This window comes from Cololabis saira, chromosome 16 (genome assembly GCF_033807715.1).
Source record: "Cololabis saira isolate AMF1-May2022 chromosome 16, fColSai1.1, whole genome shotgun sequence".
Lineage (NCBI taxonomy): Eukaryota > Metazoa > Chordata > Actinopteri > Beloniformes > Belonidae > Cololabis > Cololabis saira.
The window spans coordinates 35300199-35317506 of record NC_084602.1 but is presented as its reverse complement, the minus strand read 5'-3'; the positions used below and the strand labels follow the sequence as shown (position 1 = coordinate 35317506).

Sequence of the window (17308 nt, the reverse complement as noted above, 5' to 3'; positions counted from 1 at the left end):
CTCCACCTTTTTAACTATAAATCTATCTCCACATTCAGTCTTTGGAGCCAAAACACTGCTCTAAAAGATACTAAATACTACTAAACTACTAATTAAATTAGTACACCTGTACTGCAAAACTGGAATGACTCAGATCTGCCATGTTTGTTCTTTCGTTCTTTCGTTCTTTCTTTCTTTCTTTCTTTCTTTCTTTCTTTCTTTCTTTCTTTCTTTCTTTCTTTCTTTCTTTCTTTCTTTCTTTCTTTCTTTCTTTCTTTCTTTCTTTCTTTCTTTCTTTCTTTCTTTCAGGCTCATTTCTTTCTTTCTTTCTTTCTTTCTTTCTTTCTTTCTTTCTGGCTCATTTCTTTCTTTCTTTCTTTCTTTCCTTCCTTCTTTCTGGCTCATTTCTTTCTTTCTTTCTTTCTTTCTTTCTTTCTTTCTTTCTTTCTTTCTTTCTTTCTTTCTTTCTTTCTTTCTTTCTTTCTTTCTTTCCTTCCTTCTTTCTGGCTCATTTCTTTCTTTCTTTCTTTCTGGCTCATTTCTTTCTTTCTTTCTTTCTTTCTTTCTTTCTTTCTTTCTTTCTTTCTTTCTTTCTTTCTTTCTTTCTTTCTTTCTTTCTTTCTTTCTTTCTTTCTTTCTTTCTTTCTTTCTTTCTTTCTTTCTTTCCTTCCTTCTTTCTGGCTCATTTCTTTCTTTCTTTGTTTCTTTGTTTCTTTGTTTCTTTCTTTGTTTCTTTCTTTCTTTCTTGCTTGTTAAGTGATGATGTCAGACTCTGCGTAACGAGCTGCAGCAGGGCCGTAACGAGCCCTCCCTCACAGGTTTAGGTGATTCATTTGACTCTGGGGTTCTGCAGGCTCCTCGGCAGACCCGGTAATAGCTCCTGTTGCATGTTAGTGTGTTTTAATCTCTTGTTTGTCTTTGGTTTTGATTATGGGATGTCGGGTGGGTCCAACAGGAGGGGGGCTGTTTGCCCTCAGGAGATAATGCCGCTGCCGCTCGTGCTGCAGCAGCTGATTCCTGTCAAACGGACTCTGAATAACTCGTGGCGTTTGTTTTAACCTGCTGGCGTCGCCACACGGGTGGGGTTTACCGCATCAGGCCTCTTCGGGAGATGTTCGGTGAGCTGCAGGCCGCAGGAGAGCAGGGGCGTCAATTGGGTACGGCAGCCGCCACACCTTGGCTTCAAGGGAAAATGTAAATGTTTGTTTTTTTAATACATTTATGGAATTACTCTGTGTGTATTTGCATTGATTATTCTATTACTTAATGCATATAGAATAACTACAAATGCATATCAGAACAACATGATCGATTTCACTAGTTATTACACGCTGCAAAAACTCAAAATCTTAACAAGAATATTTGTCTTATTTCTAGTTAAAATGTCTAAATTTTAGTAAAAAAAAATATCATTACATTTAAGACAAGACTCAAAAACAACAATTTTCACCTGTTTCAAGTAGATTTTCACTTAAAATAAGTGGAAAAATCTGCCAGTGGAACAAGATTTTTTTGCTTGTAATGAGAAGATAAATCTTGTCCCACTGGCAGATTTTTCTACTTATTTCAAGTGAAAATTTACTTGAAACAGGTGAAAATGGTCAAATAACAAGTTATTTTTCCGGTAATGACTCTTGTTTTAAGTGTAATGAGATTTTTTGACTAAAATTGAGACATTTTAACTAGAAATAAGACAAATATTCCTGGTAAGATTTTGAGTTTTTGCAGTGAGCGAGACTGCATTTGAAAAAGTTCCAATTTTCTTGACCACACAGAGAAGCTACATAGCAGACTGTGATGAGTATTGGCTGGACGTGTTGATTGATACTCTAGTTTAAGTGCTGTGACTCGTAACCTTGCCATACCTTAGCTTCGACTGAATTGACGCCACTGCAGGAGAGGCTCGGGTTGGGGTCAAAGGTCGTGGCGTTTCCCACCCTGGCGGTCGAGGGTTAACCTCACCAACCCTGCTGGTTGAGGGGCGTCTTCTCCTGTAACCTGGTAATCCAGGCCGTGTGTCAATCACTTCTGGTGTGAGGGAACTGTTCTTTGATTGCAGCGAGGAGCACATGTAAAGCAGTGGGTTTGTGTGACTGCTGTGAAAGTTGATTAGATGATGGGTTAGAACACCAGAGGTTATTGGATAATATCCCTCCCTCAGGGTCCGACTTGTCCCTGTTTATTAAGATGGATGCTGTAATGGGAGGCTGTTCTCTGGCAACAGAGGGTATGCATTGATGTCACTTCCCCACTGGACTGAGTGGCAAAACATCAGCGAAAATGGCTGCAACTAGTGGAGCAGACGGGATAACAGCCGATTATCGGCTTAAATTAATGGCAGTTGGACTTGACAGCACCTCCAAAACCGAGGCCATGGTTCTCCCCCGGGAAAGCCTTCTCCGGGTGGGTGGAGAAGTCCTGCCTCAGGTGGAGGAGTTCAAGTATCTCGGGGTCTTGTTCACAAGTGAGGGAACGATGGAGCGTGAGATTGACAGGCGGAACGGTGCAGCGTCCGCAGTTATGCGGTCGATGTTCCCGGACCGTCGTGGTGAAGAAGGAGCTGAATCGAAAGGCGAAGCTCTCGATTTACCGGTCAATCTACGCACCTACCCTCACCTATGGTCACGAACTTTGGGTAGTGACCGAAAGGACAAGATCGCGGATACAAGCGGCCGAGATGAGTTTCCTCCGCAGGGTGGCTGGACGCTCCCTTAGAGATGAGTTTCCTCCCTTAGAGATGAGTTTCCTCCGCAGGGCGGCTGGACGCTCCCTTAGAGATGAGTTTCCTCCGCAGGATGGCTGGACGCTCCCTTAGAGATGAGTTTCCTCCCTTAGAGATGAGTTTCCTCCGCAAGGCGGCTGGACGCTCCATTAGAGATAGGGTGAGGTCACCCGGGAGGAGCTCGGAGTCGAGCCGCTACTCCTTCACATTGAGAGGAGTCAGCTGAGGTGGCTTGGACATCTGTACCGGATCCTCCTAGACGCCTCCCTAGGGAGGTGTTCCAGGCATGTCCCTCCTCCCTAGGGAGGTGTTCCAGGCATGTCCCTCCTCCCTAGGGAGGTGTTTCAGGCATGTCCGTCCGGGAGGAGACCCCGGGGAAGACCCAGGACACGCTGGAGAGACTATGTCTCTCGGCTGGCCTGGGAACGCCTCGGACTCCCCCCGGAAGAGCTGGAGGAAGAGCTGGAGGAAGTGTCTGGGGTGAAGGAAGTCTGGGCATCCCTGCTGAGGCTGCTGCCCCCGCGACCCGGGAACGGATAAGCGGAAGAAAAAATGGATAGATGGATGGATGGATGGATGGATGGACTTGACAGTGACCGGTACAGTTACCCGAAGAACCAGTGGTCCATGGACATTAATATTTGGTACAGTTACCAAGAACCAGTGGTCCATGGACATTAATATTTGGTACAGTTACCCCAAGAACCAGTGGTCCATGGACATTAATATTTGGTACAGTTACCAAGAACCAGTGGTCCATGGACATTAATATTTGGTACAGTTACCAAGAACCAGTGGTCCATGGACATTAATATTTGGTCACAAATCGAGTTTCCAGATATTTATATGTACTTAATTTCTACGCCGTGGAAAATACACAAAGCAAAGCTCGAAGACATCCAAAAGTCTTGACGCTTGGTCCGACTTCAAGTCAGGATTTGTTGTAGAAATTAAAGTGATGAGGACACCGAACTTTATGATTTGACCGTTTAACGTTAGCTACCCAAAAATCCAACATTACCTGATACAAAATGTGAACCGCAAATCCACGTTTCGGTGCCTGGAATCCAGTTGTTTCTGCGAATTGCAGCGATCCATTTGTCTCTTAAGCTTATTTTTTGGCAGTCTGTAAAACGATAACTCTGATTTCTTGCTAAATCTACGAGTACAGTCAATCGCACAACAACTCTTTCCCATTTTAGATGTTTTCCAGTTGCTCAAACTGAAAGTCTACGCTGCCACTCAGTCTTTCTACCACTCAGTCTTTCTGCCACTCAGTGAGCAAAACCCGCTGTGAAGTTGCATCTGTGACGTCATGTGCATTCCCTCTATTCAAGGCACATTAGGTTTCTAAGTAATAATGGGGATGCATTGTGGGAAACATCTGTGCTCGTGTGTGTCTGCTGCAACAACTGGTGTAAAGAAGAAAGAAAGTGTCCCTCTAGTGGGACAAAGTGGTATTACACATGTCAGACCCCACTCACGAGTAAAGCTTCTGTACATGGCTTTTTTGTTAGCACAGGAGCGCCCCCCTGTGGCTGGAAGTGACATCGCCTCATAGCGTGTTTAAAGTGTTTTATTAGCCCGCTAATTGCTATTATTCCTGGCTCTTGAATTAAACGTCCTGAAAGCGACCTGACGATGCTTCACTGTGTTTTCTGACTTTTCTACGATGTTGGACCAACAAACGTTCTTCTCACACGACCAGACGCTAGAAAAATGAGGAGAGTGTGTTACAGCGGATCTGGGCTGGTTCTGAGCCAGTTCTGGTTCTGGTTCACAACTCGTTCAACTTGGGAACCAGCTGAGAACCGTTTTGTTTTTCCACAGCTCAAGTGCTAAGTGGAGCCACGACATTACGTCACTGCAAACGTCAGTTACGTTGCTGCTTTGCGTGAAAGTTGCAGCAACAACCAGGTATCTGCTCTAACAGGACTTGGTCCACGTAGCTCCTCCGTGGACACATCTCTAAAAGACAGGTTGTCTCCTCCTCAGACCCATGATGCTTTGCTGCATCCAGATTCATTCTTATTTGAAAATGTCTCCGTCTCCCAGTCTTGCTGTTGCCATTGGTTGTTACTGTGTTGCTGCCTGACTTGGCCAGGACCCTCTTGTAAAAGAGATTTTTAATCTCAACAAGTTTTTGTTTCCTGGTGAAATAAAGGTTAAAAAAAAAAAAAAAATTGGTCTTAATAACTCTGCCCCCTCCACTTACGTAAGCGGTTCTTTCCTCTAGACCAGGGGTCTGCAACCCAAAATATTGAAAGAGCCATATTGGCTAAGCCTTAGAATGAAGGAAACACATGCTGCATGTATCTATATTAGTTAGAACTGGGGGAAGATTTTTTTTTTCATTATGCACTTCGAGAAAAACAGTCGAAATTTCGAGAAAAAAGTCAAAATGTTGAGATTAATGTACAATCTTGAGAAAAAACTCAATGTCGAGAAAAAAGTCGAAATGTCGAGAAAAAAGTCTTAATGTTGAGAAAAAAGTCGAAATGTCAAGAAAAAAGTCGAAATGTTGAGGAAATTAAGTAAATGTTGAGGAAAAAGTCAGAATTTTGTGAAAGAAAGAAAAGAAGAAAAAAAAGAAAAAAGGAAAAAAAAGGAAGAAAAAAAAAGGAAAAAAAGAAAGAAAAAAAAGGAAAAAAAAGGTCAACATTTATGAAAAAGCTCCAGGAGCCACTAGGGCGGCGCTAAAGAGCCGTATGCGGCTCTAGAGCCGCGGGTTGCCGACCCCTGCACTAGACCAGCAAAAGGCTTGTGCTACCTTGGAACCGGGTTTTCTGTCCCGGAGCCAGTTCTTTGTCAGTGGGAACAGAAAGCCCAGTTCCAAAGTCATCACTGGCCCAGAACCAGAACCAGAACCAGCCTGGAACCGGTTTGGTGGAAAAGGGGTACCAGAGGTGCTTGTTCTTGTTGCTCTGGATGCAGAGCAGCTCTAGACTCAAGGCCTAACCTCCAGTCCCTGTTGTTGTTTACATGTTTGTGACATCACTGAACGTAAACAGTGAATCAGGAAGTGAGCAGTTGGACCTGTTAGATGTGTAAAAGTCCGTCAGCTCTGTCGTTGCTCGTGTCCGAGTCCACCGCTCGTTTCACCGTTCAGGTCTGGCCCTTTTTAACTACAACGTTCTCTCTCTCTTTGTCACACTTTCTAAAACAGGAAGTTTACAATAGCTTTCCATCTAAAATGCTTTTCTATCTTCGCCACAGAAACACAAATCCACATTTGTGTTTGAGGCCGACTCACGTGGGGAATTGATCCCTCTGAGATCAGTATCAGAGGCGCTCTATACTGCTCCTTTATGGAGTAAATTTAAGAAGGCAAGCATTCATAGGTTGCAGGTTGCTTACAATGATTGCATTAGGATACTATTGAAACAGCCGAGATGGTGTAGTGCAAGGGTCGGCAACCCAAAATGTTAAAGAGCCATATTGGACCAAAAACACAAAAAACAAATGTCTGGAGCCGCAAAAAATGAAAAGTCTTGTATCAGCCTTAGAATGAAGGCAACACATGCTAAATGTATCTATATTGGTTATAACTGGGGGAAGATTTTTTTTCATTATGCACTTCGAGAAAAAAGTCGAAATGTCGAGAAAAAAGTCGAAATGTTGAGAAAAAAGTCGAAATGTCGAGAAAAATTGTTGAAATGTCGAGAAAAAAGTTGAAATGTTGAGAAAAAAGTCGAAATATCTAGAAAAAAAGTCAAAATGTCGAGAAAAAAGTTGAAATGTCAAGAAAAAAAGTCAAAATGTCGAGAAAAAAAGTCAAAATGTTGAGAAAAAAGTTTAAATGTCGAGAAAAAAGTCGAAATGTTGAGAAAAAAGTCAAAATGTCAAGGAAATAGTCAAAATTTCAAGAGAAAAGTCGAAATGTCGAGAAAAAAGTTGAAATGTCGAGAAAAAAAGTCAAAATGTCGAGAAAAAAGTCAAATGTTGAGAAAAAAGTCGAAATGTTGAGAAAAAAGTAAAAATTTCGTGAAAAAAGTCAAAATGTTGAGAGAAGGAACAAAAGAAGGAAGGAAAAAAAAGGAGAAAAAAATGAAAAAAATGAAAAAAAAGGTCAAACATTTTTGATGTAGAGTTTTATCGGCAGACTGAACGTTTCTCAGAATGACATCATTGCTCAGCTGGTTAGCCCTCGTGTTTGTGACGTGAGATATTGCTCACCTCTGTGGAAACATTGGTATAACTGTCTTGTTAATCTTGTGTTCTTATGTATTGAGTGTTATATGTTTTTATTATGGACCTTGAGTCTGACTAATAAACGATGATGATGATGAGTATGTTAGAAAGATGCATCACTACTCAAGAAAACCAAAGATCACAACCAGAACGCTGAACCTGACTAGAACATGAAGACATTAAATGAAGTGCAGAGTTTATTCCATTGATGCTGATGGTGGCAGCTTGTCTGCACCGGTAATGTGGGTGTCATCAGAACCGAGCCGGCGCGTCTCTGGCTCTGCTTTTCATTTAAACTGATTTCCAGGTTCATCTTTTGGCTTTTCTGGGATCATTGATCCAGAACGTTTGTCTGTATCCCTCAAGTTTACAGCAGAACAACGGAACCTCTGCGGTTCTGAGCTCAGACGAGGTCCAGGCGACCTGCTCGGTCCAGTTCTGTCCTCCATCGGTACCGTCTCCCAACTCCTCCAGGTCCGTTGCATCTCAGTGAGCAGGTTTAATCGTTGATGCTGGACGTTACGCTGTAAAGTTGTTTCTGCGGTTCTTTCGGGTCGAGAGCAGAACCACCGTCTTGACGGATGTCCCGGCACCGCTGGACGATGAGCAATGACACCTTTCCTGAAGAGAGAAAAGTCTGAGAAACCAGGCCTGTGTTGAAAAAAATCGATTTTCCGATTCTAAACCGATTCTCATATTAATTCCTAAAAATCGATTCATATGTCTAAAGATCTATTTTTTTCAATATTACATTTTCTCCCGTTGAACTTTAATCCCAGTAGTCACATCATTTAAGTTACACGTGCACTGTTGAGCTGTTGCAATTTCTTTCTTTTTTGCACTTAAAATGGATATTGAAAGGCATATTTATGAAAGTTATTTATTTCATACAAATAACATTTGGAATTTTTTTGTTTATGCCCAAAAAAGGAATGTTTTTTTGGACACGAGAATAACTGGTGCCATGTTTTTGCCTTTAAATATGTTTAAAAGTATGAAAACATTAAGGTTTTCAGTTATAATTGCATATATTGTCTATATTTCATTACTTTATATACTTTATTGGGGTTTAATTTGCATAAAATGCTAAAAAACCAATTCTCAAAAATTAAAAACCAAAAAAACACAGAAATGGAAAAAATTAAAACGGAATGTGGGATAAACTAAAACTGATTTCATCCGTCTCTGTTTAGTCCCTGGATCTGTTTGGTAATTCTGCCCCACGATGTTTCTGAAAGCAGTTCTATCAGCATTCTGGGAGCTGATTGGTCCTTACAGCATCATTAGCTGCAATACTTGCTGTTGAATCTCAATATAATACTAGTATTAATATGTTGCATAATTACAGTCATATAATTCATGCAACAGCTCAAAAACATTTTTAATAACACTAACCCAAATCAATATCAGATCAGATCGAATCAAATCCTGCTAATTGATTCTGAATCTAAAGAATCGGAATCGAATTGATTCTTGACATTTGAATCGATATCCAGCCCTATGAGAAACCGTTTGATTTCCCGTCGGACTGAAATGTCCTGAACTTGAGGACGTATTTAGAGAAATGCGCCTCGGTTTAATGACTCTGAGCGTCTCTTTCGCGGAGTCTCGGGTTTAATCTTTGCAGGAGACGAGTCTGTGACTCAGAAATGCGGGAAACTCGCTCTGAAAAACCAAACGAGGGGGACGGGATGGTTTATTCAGCGGCTGAGGTCACCGTACCGCAGCAGCTTTTGCTCGTGAGTCAGGGCCGGCAGGACGGGTCTGGGGGGGACAGAGTCTGGATGGGAACCCTCAGAAATCACTTTATGGCTTCCTTCTGATAATATTGTGCCACTTTAACGGTTCATCACACGATCCTTCACATAAACCAGCAGAATAAATATGGACCGGGCCAGCGCTGCAGATGTGAGCTTCTCGGGATGATGAAGACATGCGAGTGAAAATGAAACGCTCTTTGTTTTCCTCCCTGTCTGCACTTACTCACCCAGAAGCACGTTGTGATTTAGATTAACCCTGGATTCACACTGAAAGCGCCACAGGCGTCCGGTTGCCATTCATTGTCTATGAAAGCGAGAGGCGTCGGAGGCATTGGAGGCATTGGAGGCGTCCAGAGCGTCAATTTGAAGTTGAAAAATCTCAACTTTATGCAAATGAGCAGCGGCGACGCCGAGGCAGCGTCCAATCACAGACCGGGATTCCCGAAGCGAGAAGCCTCAATGCAGATTGTACTTTCATGTACACACAAACGTACACTCATTCACATGCGTACAGGAGCATAGCTGTGCACTAACAAACGTATTTTATCAGAAATTAATATATTTCATCCAGCAAACTGACATTTTTGCTGATTTCACTGCCGTTTTTATCTGAACTGGTCATGTGAAACACATAACTGAGGGTTGAGGGGGTATATGGTCCGAACTATTTTTTTTTCTGTATCGATCCAACGGAAAATAATTAAAACCCGTTCTTATTAATCACACAACACAGTTTAAACAATACAGAACTGTCTCAGAAAATTAGAATATTGTGATTTTCTGTAATGCAATTAAAATAACAAAAATGTCATACATTCTGGATTCATTACAAATCAACTGAAATATTGCAAGCCTTTTATTATTTTAATATTGCTGATCATGGCTTACAGCTTAAGAAAACTCAAATATCCTATCTCAAAAAATTAGAATATTCTGGGAATGTTAATCTTAAACTGTAAACCATAATCAGCAATATTAAAATAATAAAAGGCTTGCAATATTTCAGTTGATTTATAATGAATACAGAATGTATTAACTTGTTGTTTTTTTAATTGCATTACAGAAAATAAAGAACTTTATCACAATATTCTAATTTTCTGAGACAGTCCTGTATGACCCAATCCGCTACGACCCGTTGTGTCAGTGATGTTCACCGCAGACACCGCAGTTCACCGGGAGCAACGGCTCGCTGACGGTTGCTGTTGATCCGCGGACCGACCTTGTTAAAGAGCATCAAACTCTCTCTTATCTATGCGGAAATACCGCTAAAATATGAAGAATGCTTCCCAAAGTGTGATCCATGGTGAAATAGGAAACTTGCACGATATATACAGATATATGTATATCAGCGGTCTGCAACCCAAAATGTTGAAAGAGCCATATTGGACCAAAAACACAAAAAAAAAATATGGCTGGAGCCGCAAAAAGTGAAAAGTCTTGTATAAGCCTTAGAATGAAGGCAAATGGCGAAATGTCGAGGAAAAAATCGAAATGTTGAGAAAAAAGTCAAAATGTCGAGGGAAAAAGTCGAAATGTCGTGGAAATAGTCAAAATTTCAAGAAAAAAGTCGAAATATCGAGAAAAAAGTCAAAATGTCGAGAAAAAAGTTAAAATGTCAAAGTTAAAAAGGAAAGGAAAAAGGAAGAACAAAAGAGAAAAAAAGGAAAAAAAGAAGGAAAAAAGAATAAAAAGGAATAAAAAGAGAAAAAAAAGGAAAAAAATGGTCAAACATTTTTGAAAAAGCTCCAGGAGCCACTAGGGCGGCGCTAAAGAGCCGCATTCGGCTCTAGAGCCGCGGGTTGCCGACCCCTGATGTAGACTATATGCATGGACAGGCTTTGGCAGCCTCCACAGGCGATTTTTGACGCCTTCAGTGTGAATCCCGGGTTACTCGGAGCTACGTGACGCGGGCTTTTCCTCCCAGGCTGGACCTGCTCCCCGCCGGAGAATCACTCTTCTCTCGTTTGACTCGGCCCGCCTGCGTCTACAAGGTTCTGTCTTTGAATCGTTCAGAGGAAGTTTGAACATTAGTTGGAAACGGCTTAAAGAGTCCGGGGATGGGGTCTGTGACCCGGGCCTTGCAGTCTCACCCGTCACCTCAGCAGACGCCGCTGATCTGTAATCCTGCGCTGACAGCTGCGATAATCACCGTCATGATGTCTGAACATAAAAACAGACCCGGTCTATCGCTCTCTGCGGAGAATTAACACATTCAGAGACGCCAAAGGAGCCAGAATCACTAGCAGACGTACCGGGAGACGAGTCTTTCAGAAATCAGTCCTCTCATCAGGAAGCTGAGAGATAGAAACCCTGCAGAAACTTCCAGCCGGTGAGGTTTCTGCACCAGCCGGGTCAGTGTGACCTGGTTCTGTCCTGGTTTAGATTAAATGACCTGGACCAGTCCGTCTCCCTGAAACACGAGCGGCTTGTGAACCTCGGTGGTCCGAGCTGAATACAAACCTGGTTCCTGCAGCTTCAGTATTTATCGAGACGCAGGAGAGACGTGTTATACTTCATAAAAACATCACAACCACTAAATAATATAAAAATAAGTGATGGAATCCCTGAATATAGATGAAATAACAACAATATTGGGAGTAAAAACAGTAAAATCCAGCACAACTGAACTCAACAGCCAGTGTTCATAGATCTGTTCTACAGGTCTTTTAGTAAAGTTTAAGACCACGTCCACACGTAGCCGGGTATTTTTAAAACCGAATATTTCCCCCCCTCCGTTTATAAAATAATTTGTATCCACATTACATTGTTTTTAAAAAAAAAACCTTCCACACATAACCGAAGCTCTGCGTTTTTGACCACATTCATAAGCATTCTATCCTGTAGATCATCTGCGGCTCCCGGGGAAGCTGCACCTCCACGGCGCAGCTTCCCCGGCAGGCGCGTCTCCTTCTCGGTCGCCACGGAGCTGCCGCGTTATCGACGCAGCCCTACGCCGTACCCTACGCCGTACCCTACGCCGTACCCTACGCCGTACCCTACGCCGTACCCTACGCCGTACCCTACGCCGTACCCTACGCCGTAGGTAATTGTTTGGTTGGTGCTATATCACCAACCAAACAATTACATCACTTAATTGATCGACCAAGGTGGCGGCCAACTTGAAAAATGGCCGCCAACTTGAAATTTCAAGTGGCCCGACCAATTTTCTTGTCAAGTGACCCATGGAGACTGCTCATGCCAATTTTCATGCTTGTATCACCAAATGCACGATTATGTGACTTATCTGCTCCGCTAACTAGGGCAGCGCTAAAGAGCCACATGTGGCTCTAGAGCCGCGGGTTGCTGATCCCTGACTTAAGCCCTTTGCTCCTCTAGGGTGCATAGGCCGTTGACAAATGTCCTCTATTTGACTCGGCTTTTAGCTGTTCTTTCGAGATCTCCCCAGTTGAGCGCGCTCTCTACCATTTCTGCCTCGGTGCTTCTTCTCCAGCTGTTCCTGGGGCGACCTCGTTTCCTCTTTCCTTGGGGGTTCCACTTCAAGGCTTGTCTGGTGGTGTTTGTCACCGGTTTTCTGAGGGGGTGGCCAATCCAGCTCCACTTTCTCTTTGGGATTTGTAAGTCGATGGGATCCTGGCTTGTTCTTTTCCACAGGTCCACATTGCTTACTTTGTCCCTCCACCAGATTTGGAGGATTCTCCTAAGGCAGGTGTTTTTAAAAGTCTGTAACTTGTGCGTTGTGAATGTTGTTGTCCTCCAGGTCTCGGCTCCATACAGCAGCACCTGTTTCACACTGGAGTAGAAGATGCGCATTTTGGTGTTTATGGAGATGTTATTTGAGCTCCAGCTCTTCCTGAGCATATTGAACACCACTCTGGCCTTGTTGGTTCTGCTTTTGATGGGGGGGGGGGGCCCTCGCGCGCTCGCTACGCTCAAAAATGTTTGGGTTATTCGGGTCGGATCGGGTGTCTATATGCGCAATTTTAACTCTCCAATTAGCAAAATACTGGATACCTTCCCCTGCCTCATCATCATTTGACTTGCCTCGACGCGGGGCCCCACGGCTGCTTGAGACCCGGTCGGATCGGTGATTTTTCTCACAAATTTATCAAACGAGCCTTTCAGAGAGGCATTAAACTCTTCCATTTTCTTTAGTTTTTTTCTTTTTTCATCCCCTGATGGAAATTTCCTGAATCTGTCTCGTTCTCTCGACATTGTGTTACAGTTTGTTCCAACTCCACCGTCTGGATCAGAGCAGCTTGTGTCTGCGCTTGGTCTGATCAGTTGTGTTGAACAACAGATACGCGCATCATTGCACATATATTTATTGATATGCACAGACTAGTACACATTTAGGTCTGTAATGGAACGTGACTGTTGATATTTATAAGGGAAAAAACGAAAAAAAAAAACGAAAAAAAAAATATTCAATTTTTTTTTTTTTTTTTTTTTTTTTTTTTCAAAAACGGCCCATAGCGCGAGGCCCCTTGGGGTGCGAGGCCCCGTGCGGTCGCACGGTTCGCACACCCCTTGCGGCGGCCCTGATTGGGGTTGAGACCGAGTTTTATTACAGTTTGTGAGAGTCTGTCCGTTTTCTCTTGCATCTGTGTACGTGAAAAGAGAGCTATGTCATCCGCAAAAATCAAGATCATCCATCTGATCCCACATTGTCCACTGGATTCCATTTCTCCTGCCTGTAGTCGTTTCCCTCATCATCCAGTCGATTGCCAGGAGGAACAGGAATGGTGATCGCAGGCATCCCTGTTTGACGCACGTCTTGACCGATGTTGGAAACAATGTTTATGTGACAATAAAGGATTCTATTCTATTGACCTCGAAGCTCTGAGAAAGCTGACCTGCATGCATAACTTTGCATGAGGTTCCCTCATATGAGTTCTTGATTAGGTTTATGATCTTGGTGGGGATACCGTAGTGGTCCAATAGCTGCCATTAGTGTTGCCCTGTCTATACCAGGGGTCGGCAACCCAAAATGTTGAAAGAGCCATATTGGACCAAAAACACAAAAAACTAATATGTCTGGAGCCGTATAAATGAAAAGTCTTGTATAAGCCTTAGAATGAAGGCAAATGGCAAAAGGCAAAATGTTTAGAAAAAAGTCGAAATGTTGAGAAAAAGTCGAAATGTCGAGAAAAAAGTCGAAATGTTGAGATCAATGTTGAAGTACAATCTCGAGAAAAAAGTCGAAATGTCGAGAAAAAAGTCGAAATGTTGAGAAAAAAGTCGAAATGTTGAGATTAATGTTGAAGTACAATCTCGAGAAAAAAGTCAAAATGTTGAGAAAAAAGTCAAAATGTTGAGAAAAAAGTCGAAATGTTGAGATTAATGTTGAAGTACAATCTCGAGAAAAAAGTCAAAATGTTGAGAAAAAAGTCAAAATGTTGAGAAAAAAGTCAAAATTTTGTGAAAAAAATCAAAATGTCGAGAAAAAAGTCAAAATTTCGAGAAAGAAAGAAAAGAAGAAAAAAAGGAAAAAGATGGAAAAAAGATTTTAAAAAAAGGAAGAAAAAAGAAGAAAAAGAGGAAAAAAAAGGTCAAACATTTTTGAAAAAGCTCCAGGAGCCACAAGGGCGGCTCTGGAGACGCGGGTTGCCGAACCCTGGACTAGACTGTGAAACGCCTTCTCGAAATCGATGAAGTTGATGTACAAGGACGTGTTCCATTCAATTGACTGTTCAATGATGATGCGTAGTGTTGCTACTTGACCTGTGCATGAGCGATCTTTGCTGTTTCTACCGTTTCTCCCGGCTCTGAAAGAGTCGGGTCCCGGCTGGAAGGAGAGCTTCTCTTTTCAGTAAATGCAGTGTTTGTTCAGATGCTCTGAAAGTGTCTTCCTTTAGTTCCCCGACGCTAATGTGTTCCCGCGCTTGTCGCCGCAGTGGCTCATCGGGGACCGGGACTGCGGGGTCTCCTGCTCGCGGACGCAGGGGAAGCCGGTCTGCGGGTCGGACGGCCGCAGCTACGAGACGGGCTGCGAGCTGCAGAGGGCGCGCTGCAAGGACAAGACGCTGGCGCTGGCGCACCGCGGACGCTGCCGAGGTGAGAGTCCCGCTGCAGGGGGTCACGACCTTCAGGGGGTTCACGACCTGCAGGGGGTTCACGACCTTCAGGGGGGTCACGACCTTCAGGGGGTTCACGACCTTCATGACCTTCACAAGATTCACGGGCTTTATGACCTTCATGACCTTCGCCACCTTCATGACATTCAGGACTAGTGATGCACCGAATATTCGGTAACCGAAATTGTTCGGGTGAAAATAGCAAAAAAACACTTTCGGTGTTTGGTGGAAGTGGGGAAAAAACCGAACAATTAATAACGGCATGTTTAGATGTCGCAAAAGAACTGGATAAAACAAAATTAAAAAAAAAGAAAATCAATCCCTTTCCCATATTAATACTTGTATGGGAAAGGGGATTGATTTTCTTTTTCTTTATTTTGTTTTATCCACTTCTTTTTCACTTTTTTTTACAATGCACTTTAATGCATTAAATGCATTTATTTTTATTTTTTAAGGCGTATGTTCCAATTTTTCAGCAGTCAGTTATAGGCCATAATGTAAGCTCAAAGATGGCCAAAAAAATGATTTTGCTAATTTGTTTATTTTAACTTATTGTGCTTTGTTGGTATAATGTCTGCTGGAATATCTAAAAAAAATGCTGGGCAATTAAAAAATGTTTAGTTGTTCATGTTCAAAAAAGATTTCCACCTTGCAATTTTGTAAAAGATTGTTTTCTTTGAAAAGCCTAAAGCACATTTATTTGATTTATGCAATGGTGAAAAATTGGCAAAATAGATGGAAAAACTGCGAAGAACAATTGTTCGGTATGTTATTTGGTATTCTGCCAAGTGTTTATTATTATTTTCGGTTTTGGTTTCAGCCACAAATTTTCATTTCGGTGCATCACTATTTAGGACCTTCGTGACCTTCACCACCTTCACTACCATAACGACCTTCATGACCTTCATCCTCCTCGTCTAACATTCAGTCCTTCTCTGACGGTTTTACAGGTTGTTTTCATGTGTTTTGAGGGTAAAAAATTGCTGATTCATTTGTCTGCAAACCTCGTGTTGTCCACTTTTCTGATTTCAGGTTGTGATTAAAGGTCACCTGGTACCTGGTCAGGTATCAGTGCTGCACGGGAGGGAATGGAAACACAACTTTCCTCCCGTTTTGAATCCCTCCCATGACTTTATTCTCCTCCAGCGTCCACTACAGTTAGACAAAAATGGCAAAGCCAGTAGCTACTTTCCTTGGTGAGGGGTTGACAACACCGGCTGATGTTACCGTAGCAACAACTTGAAGAGGACTTCAGAAATATCTGCAGCTCCGAAATATCTACTGTCTGCAGTTTAGGAATTGGTTGGTTTTCTGGTTTTGGTTTTCTTTTTAGGGGCTTGCCAAGGTGTTGGACCGGGACTCGGTACGTCTCGCACTCTGCTTCCCAGGAATGCCGACGGCGTGGGAACAGAACCAACGACCCGACCTGCACCGAACCTTCCGTGACTTGTGTGTCTGTTTGCTTTTTCTTGTCTTTGAGGTAAAAACTGGGTGAGAACGGAGCAGCTGCCGGCGGCGCCGGCGCCGACGTCCACGCCGGAGGGCCGGGATCTGGAGCTCAAAGGTCAGCAGTGTGACACAGCCAGGCTCAGTCAAGTAACAAAGTACAAATACTTCGTTACCTTACTTAAGTAGAAATTTTGGTTATCTATACTTCACTGGAGTAATTATTTTTCAGACGACTTTTTACTTTTACTCCTTACATTTTCACACAATTATCTGTACTTTTTACTCCTTACATTTTAAAAACAGCCTCGTTACTCTATTTCATTTGGGCCTTTAAAAAAAACTATCCAGTTAAATTGCTCCATCCGGATAGAGTGAATTTGGTTGTGGTTGTTTCAGATGTTCTTGTCCAGTTTTGTTCTTACATCCGTTCCCTCAGATTCCTGCAACTAAACTTGGATGTACATTCAAATAAAGGTTAGGATAAATGATAACATGCCTCTGAAGTTTGACTTTTTGCACCATTACAATACTTATAGGCAACTAGTCATCATATCTGCTGCTCTCTGAAACACATGTTAATGCGCTTTTTTCCCCCTTACATTACTTTTACTTTTATACTTTAAGTAGTTTTGAAACCAGTACTTTTATACTTTTACTTGAATAAAATACTTGAGTTGATACTTCAACTTCTACAGGAGTATTTTTAAACTCTAGTATCTATACTTCTACCTGAGTAATGAATGTGAATACTTTTGAAACCTCAGGCTCAGTCCCACGGGCTGGGGGCAGGGGGAATACGTGGTATAGAATAGAGATGGACCAATCGATCTGCAACCGATCTGTATCGGCCGAGAATGGCCCTATCAGTTTGGATCGGCGTTCTCAAAATAATAGTTCAAAGTGGGCCGATCAGATGACGTTTACAACAATAAACCGACATCTCAGACCCAGGTGTCCCCAGGAAGCGTGACCGGCGCCATCGCCGGTATGGGAATTTTACAATGTCCGAATAGGACAACAAATTTACAGTTTGCAAAGTGTGTGCAAAGGAAATACCCCGAGGAGGAATGTTATAAAAGAAGTCAACACAACGAAGCTGATAAGACATTTGAACCGTTCTCACATCAAGGAGTAAATTAAGTTCTCAAAGTTGGCTGCCGCTAAGGCAGAGA

At 42.6% G+C, this 17308-nt stretch overlaps 1 protein-coding gene across 8 annotated transcripts in view; it reads left to right on the top strand.

Annotated features, from left to right (window-relative positions):
- The window catches only part of smoc1 (SPARC related modular calcium binding 1), a 117327-nt gene that overhangs the window by 25244 nt on the left and 74775 nt on the right, over nucleotides 1-17308 (top strand). For all 8 annotated transcript variants that reach the window (XR_009784243.1, XM_061743370.1, XM_061743369.1 and 5 more), the window contains exons 2-3: nucleotides 14508-14667; nucleotides 16168-16251. Coding sequence is in view for 7 of the 8 variants with exons in the window: in XM_061743370.1 (XP_061599354.1) it covers nucleotides 14508-14667; nucleotides 16168-16251 (244 nt within the window). In the remaining variant the exon portion in view is untranslated. The remainder of the gene's footprint in view (nucleotides 1-14507; nucleotides 14668-16167; nucleotides 16252-17308) is intronic.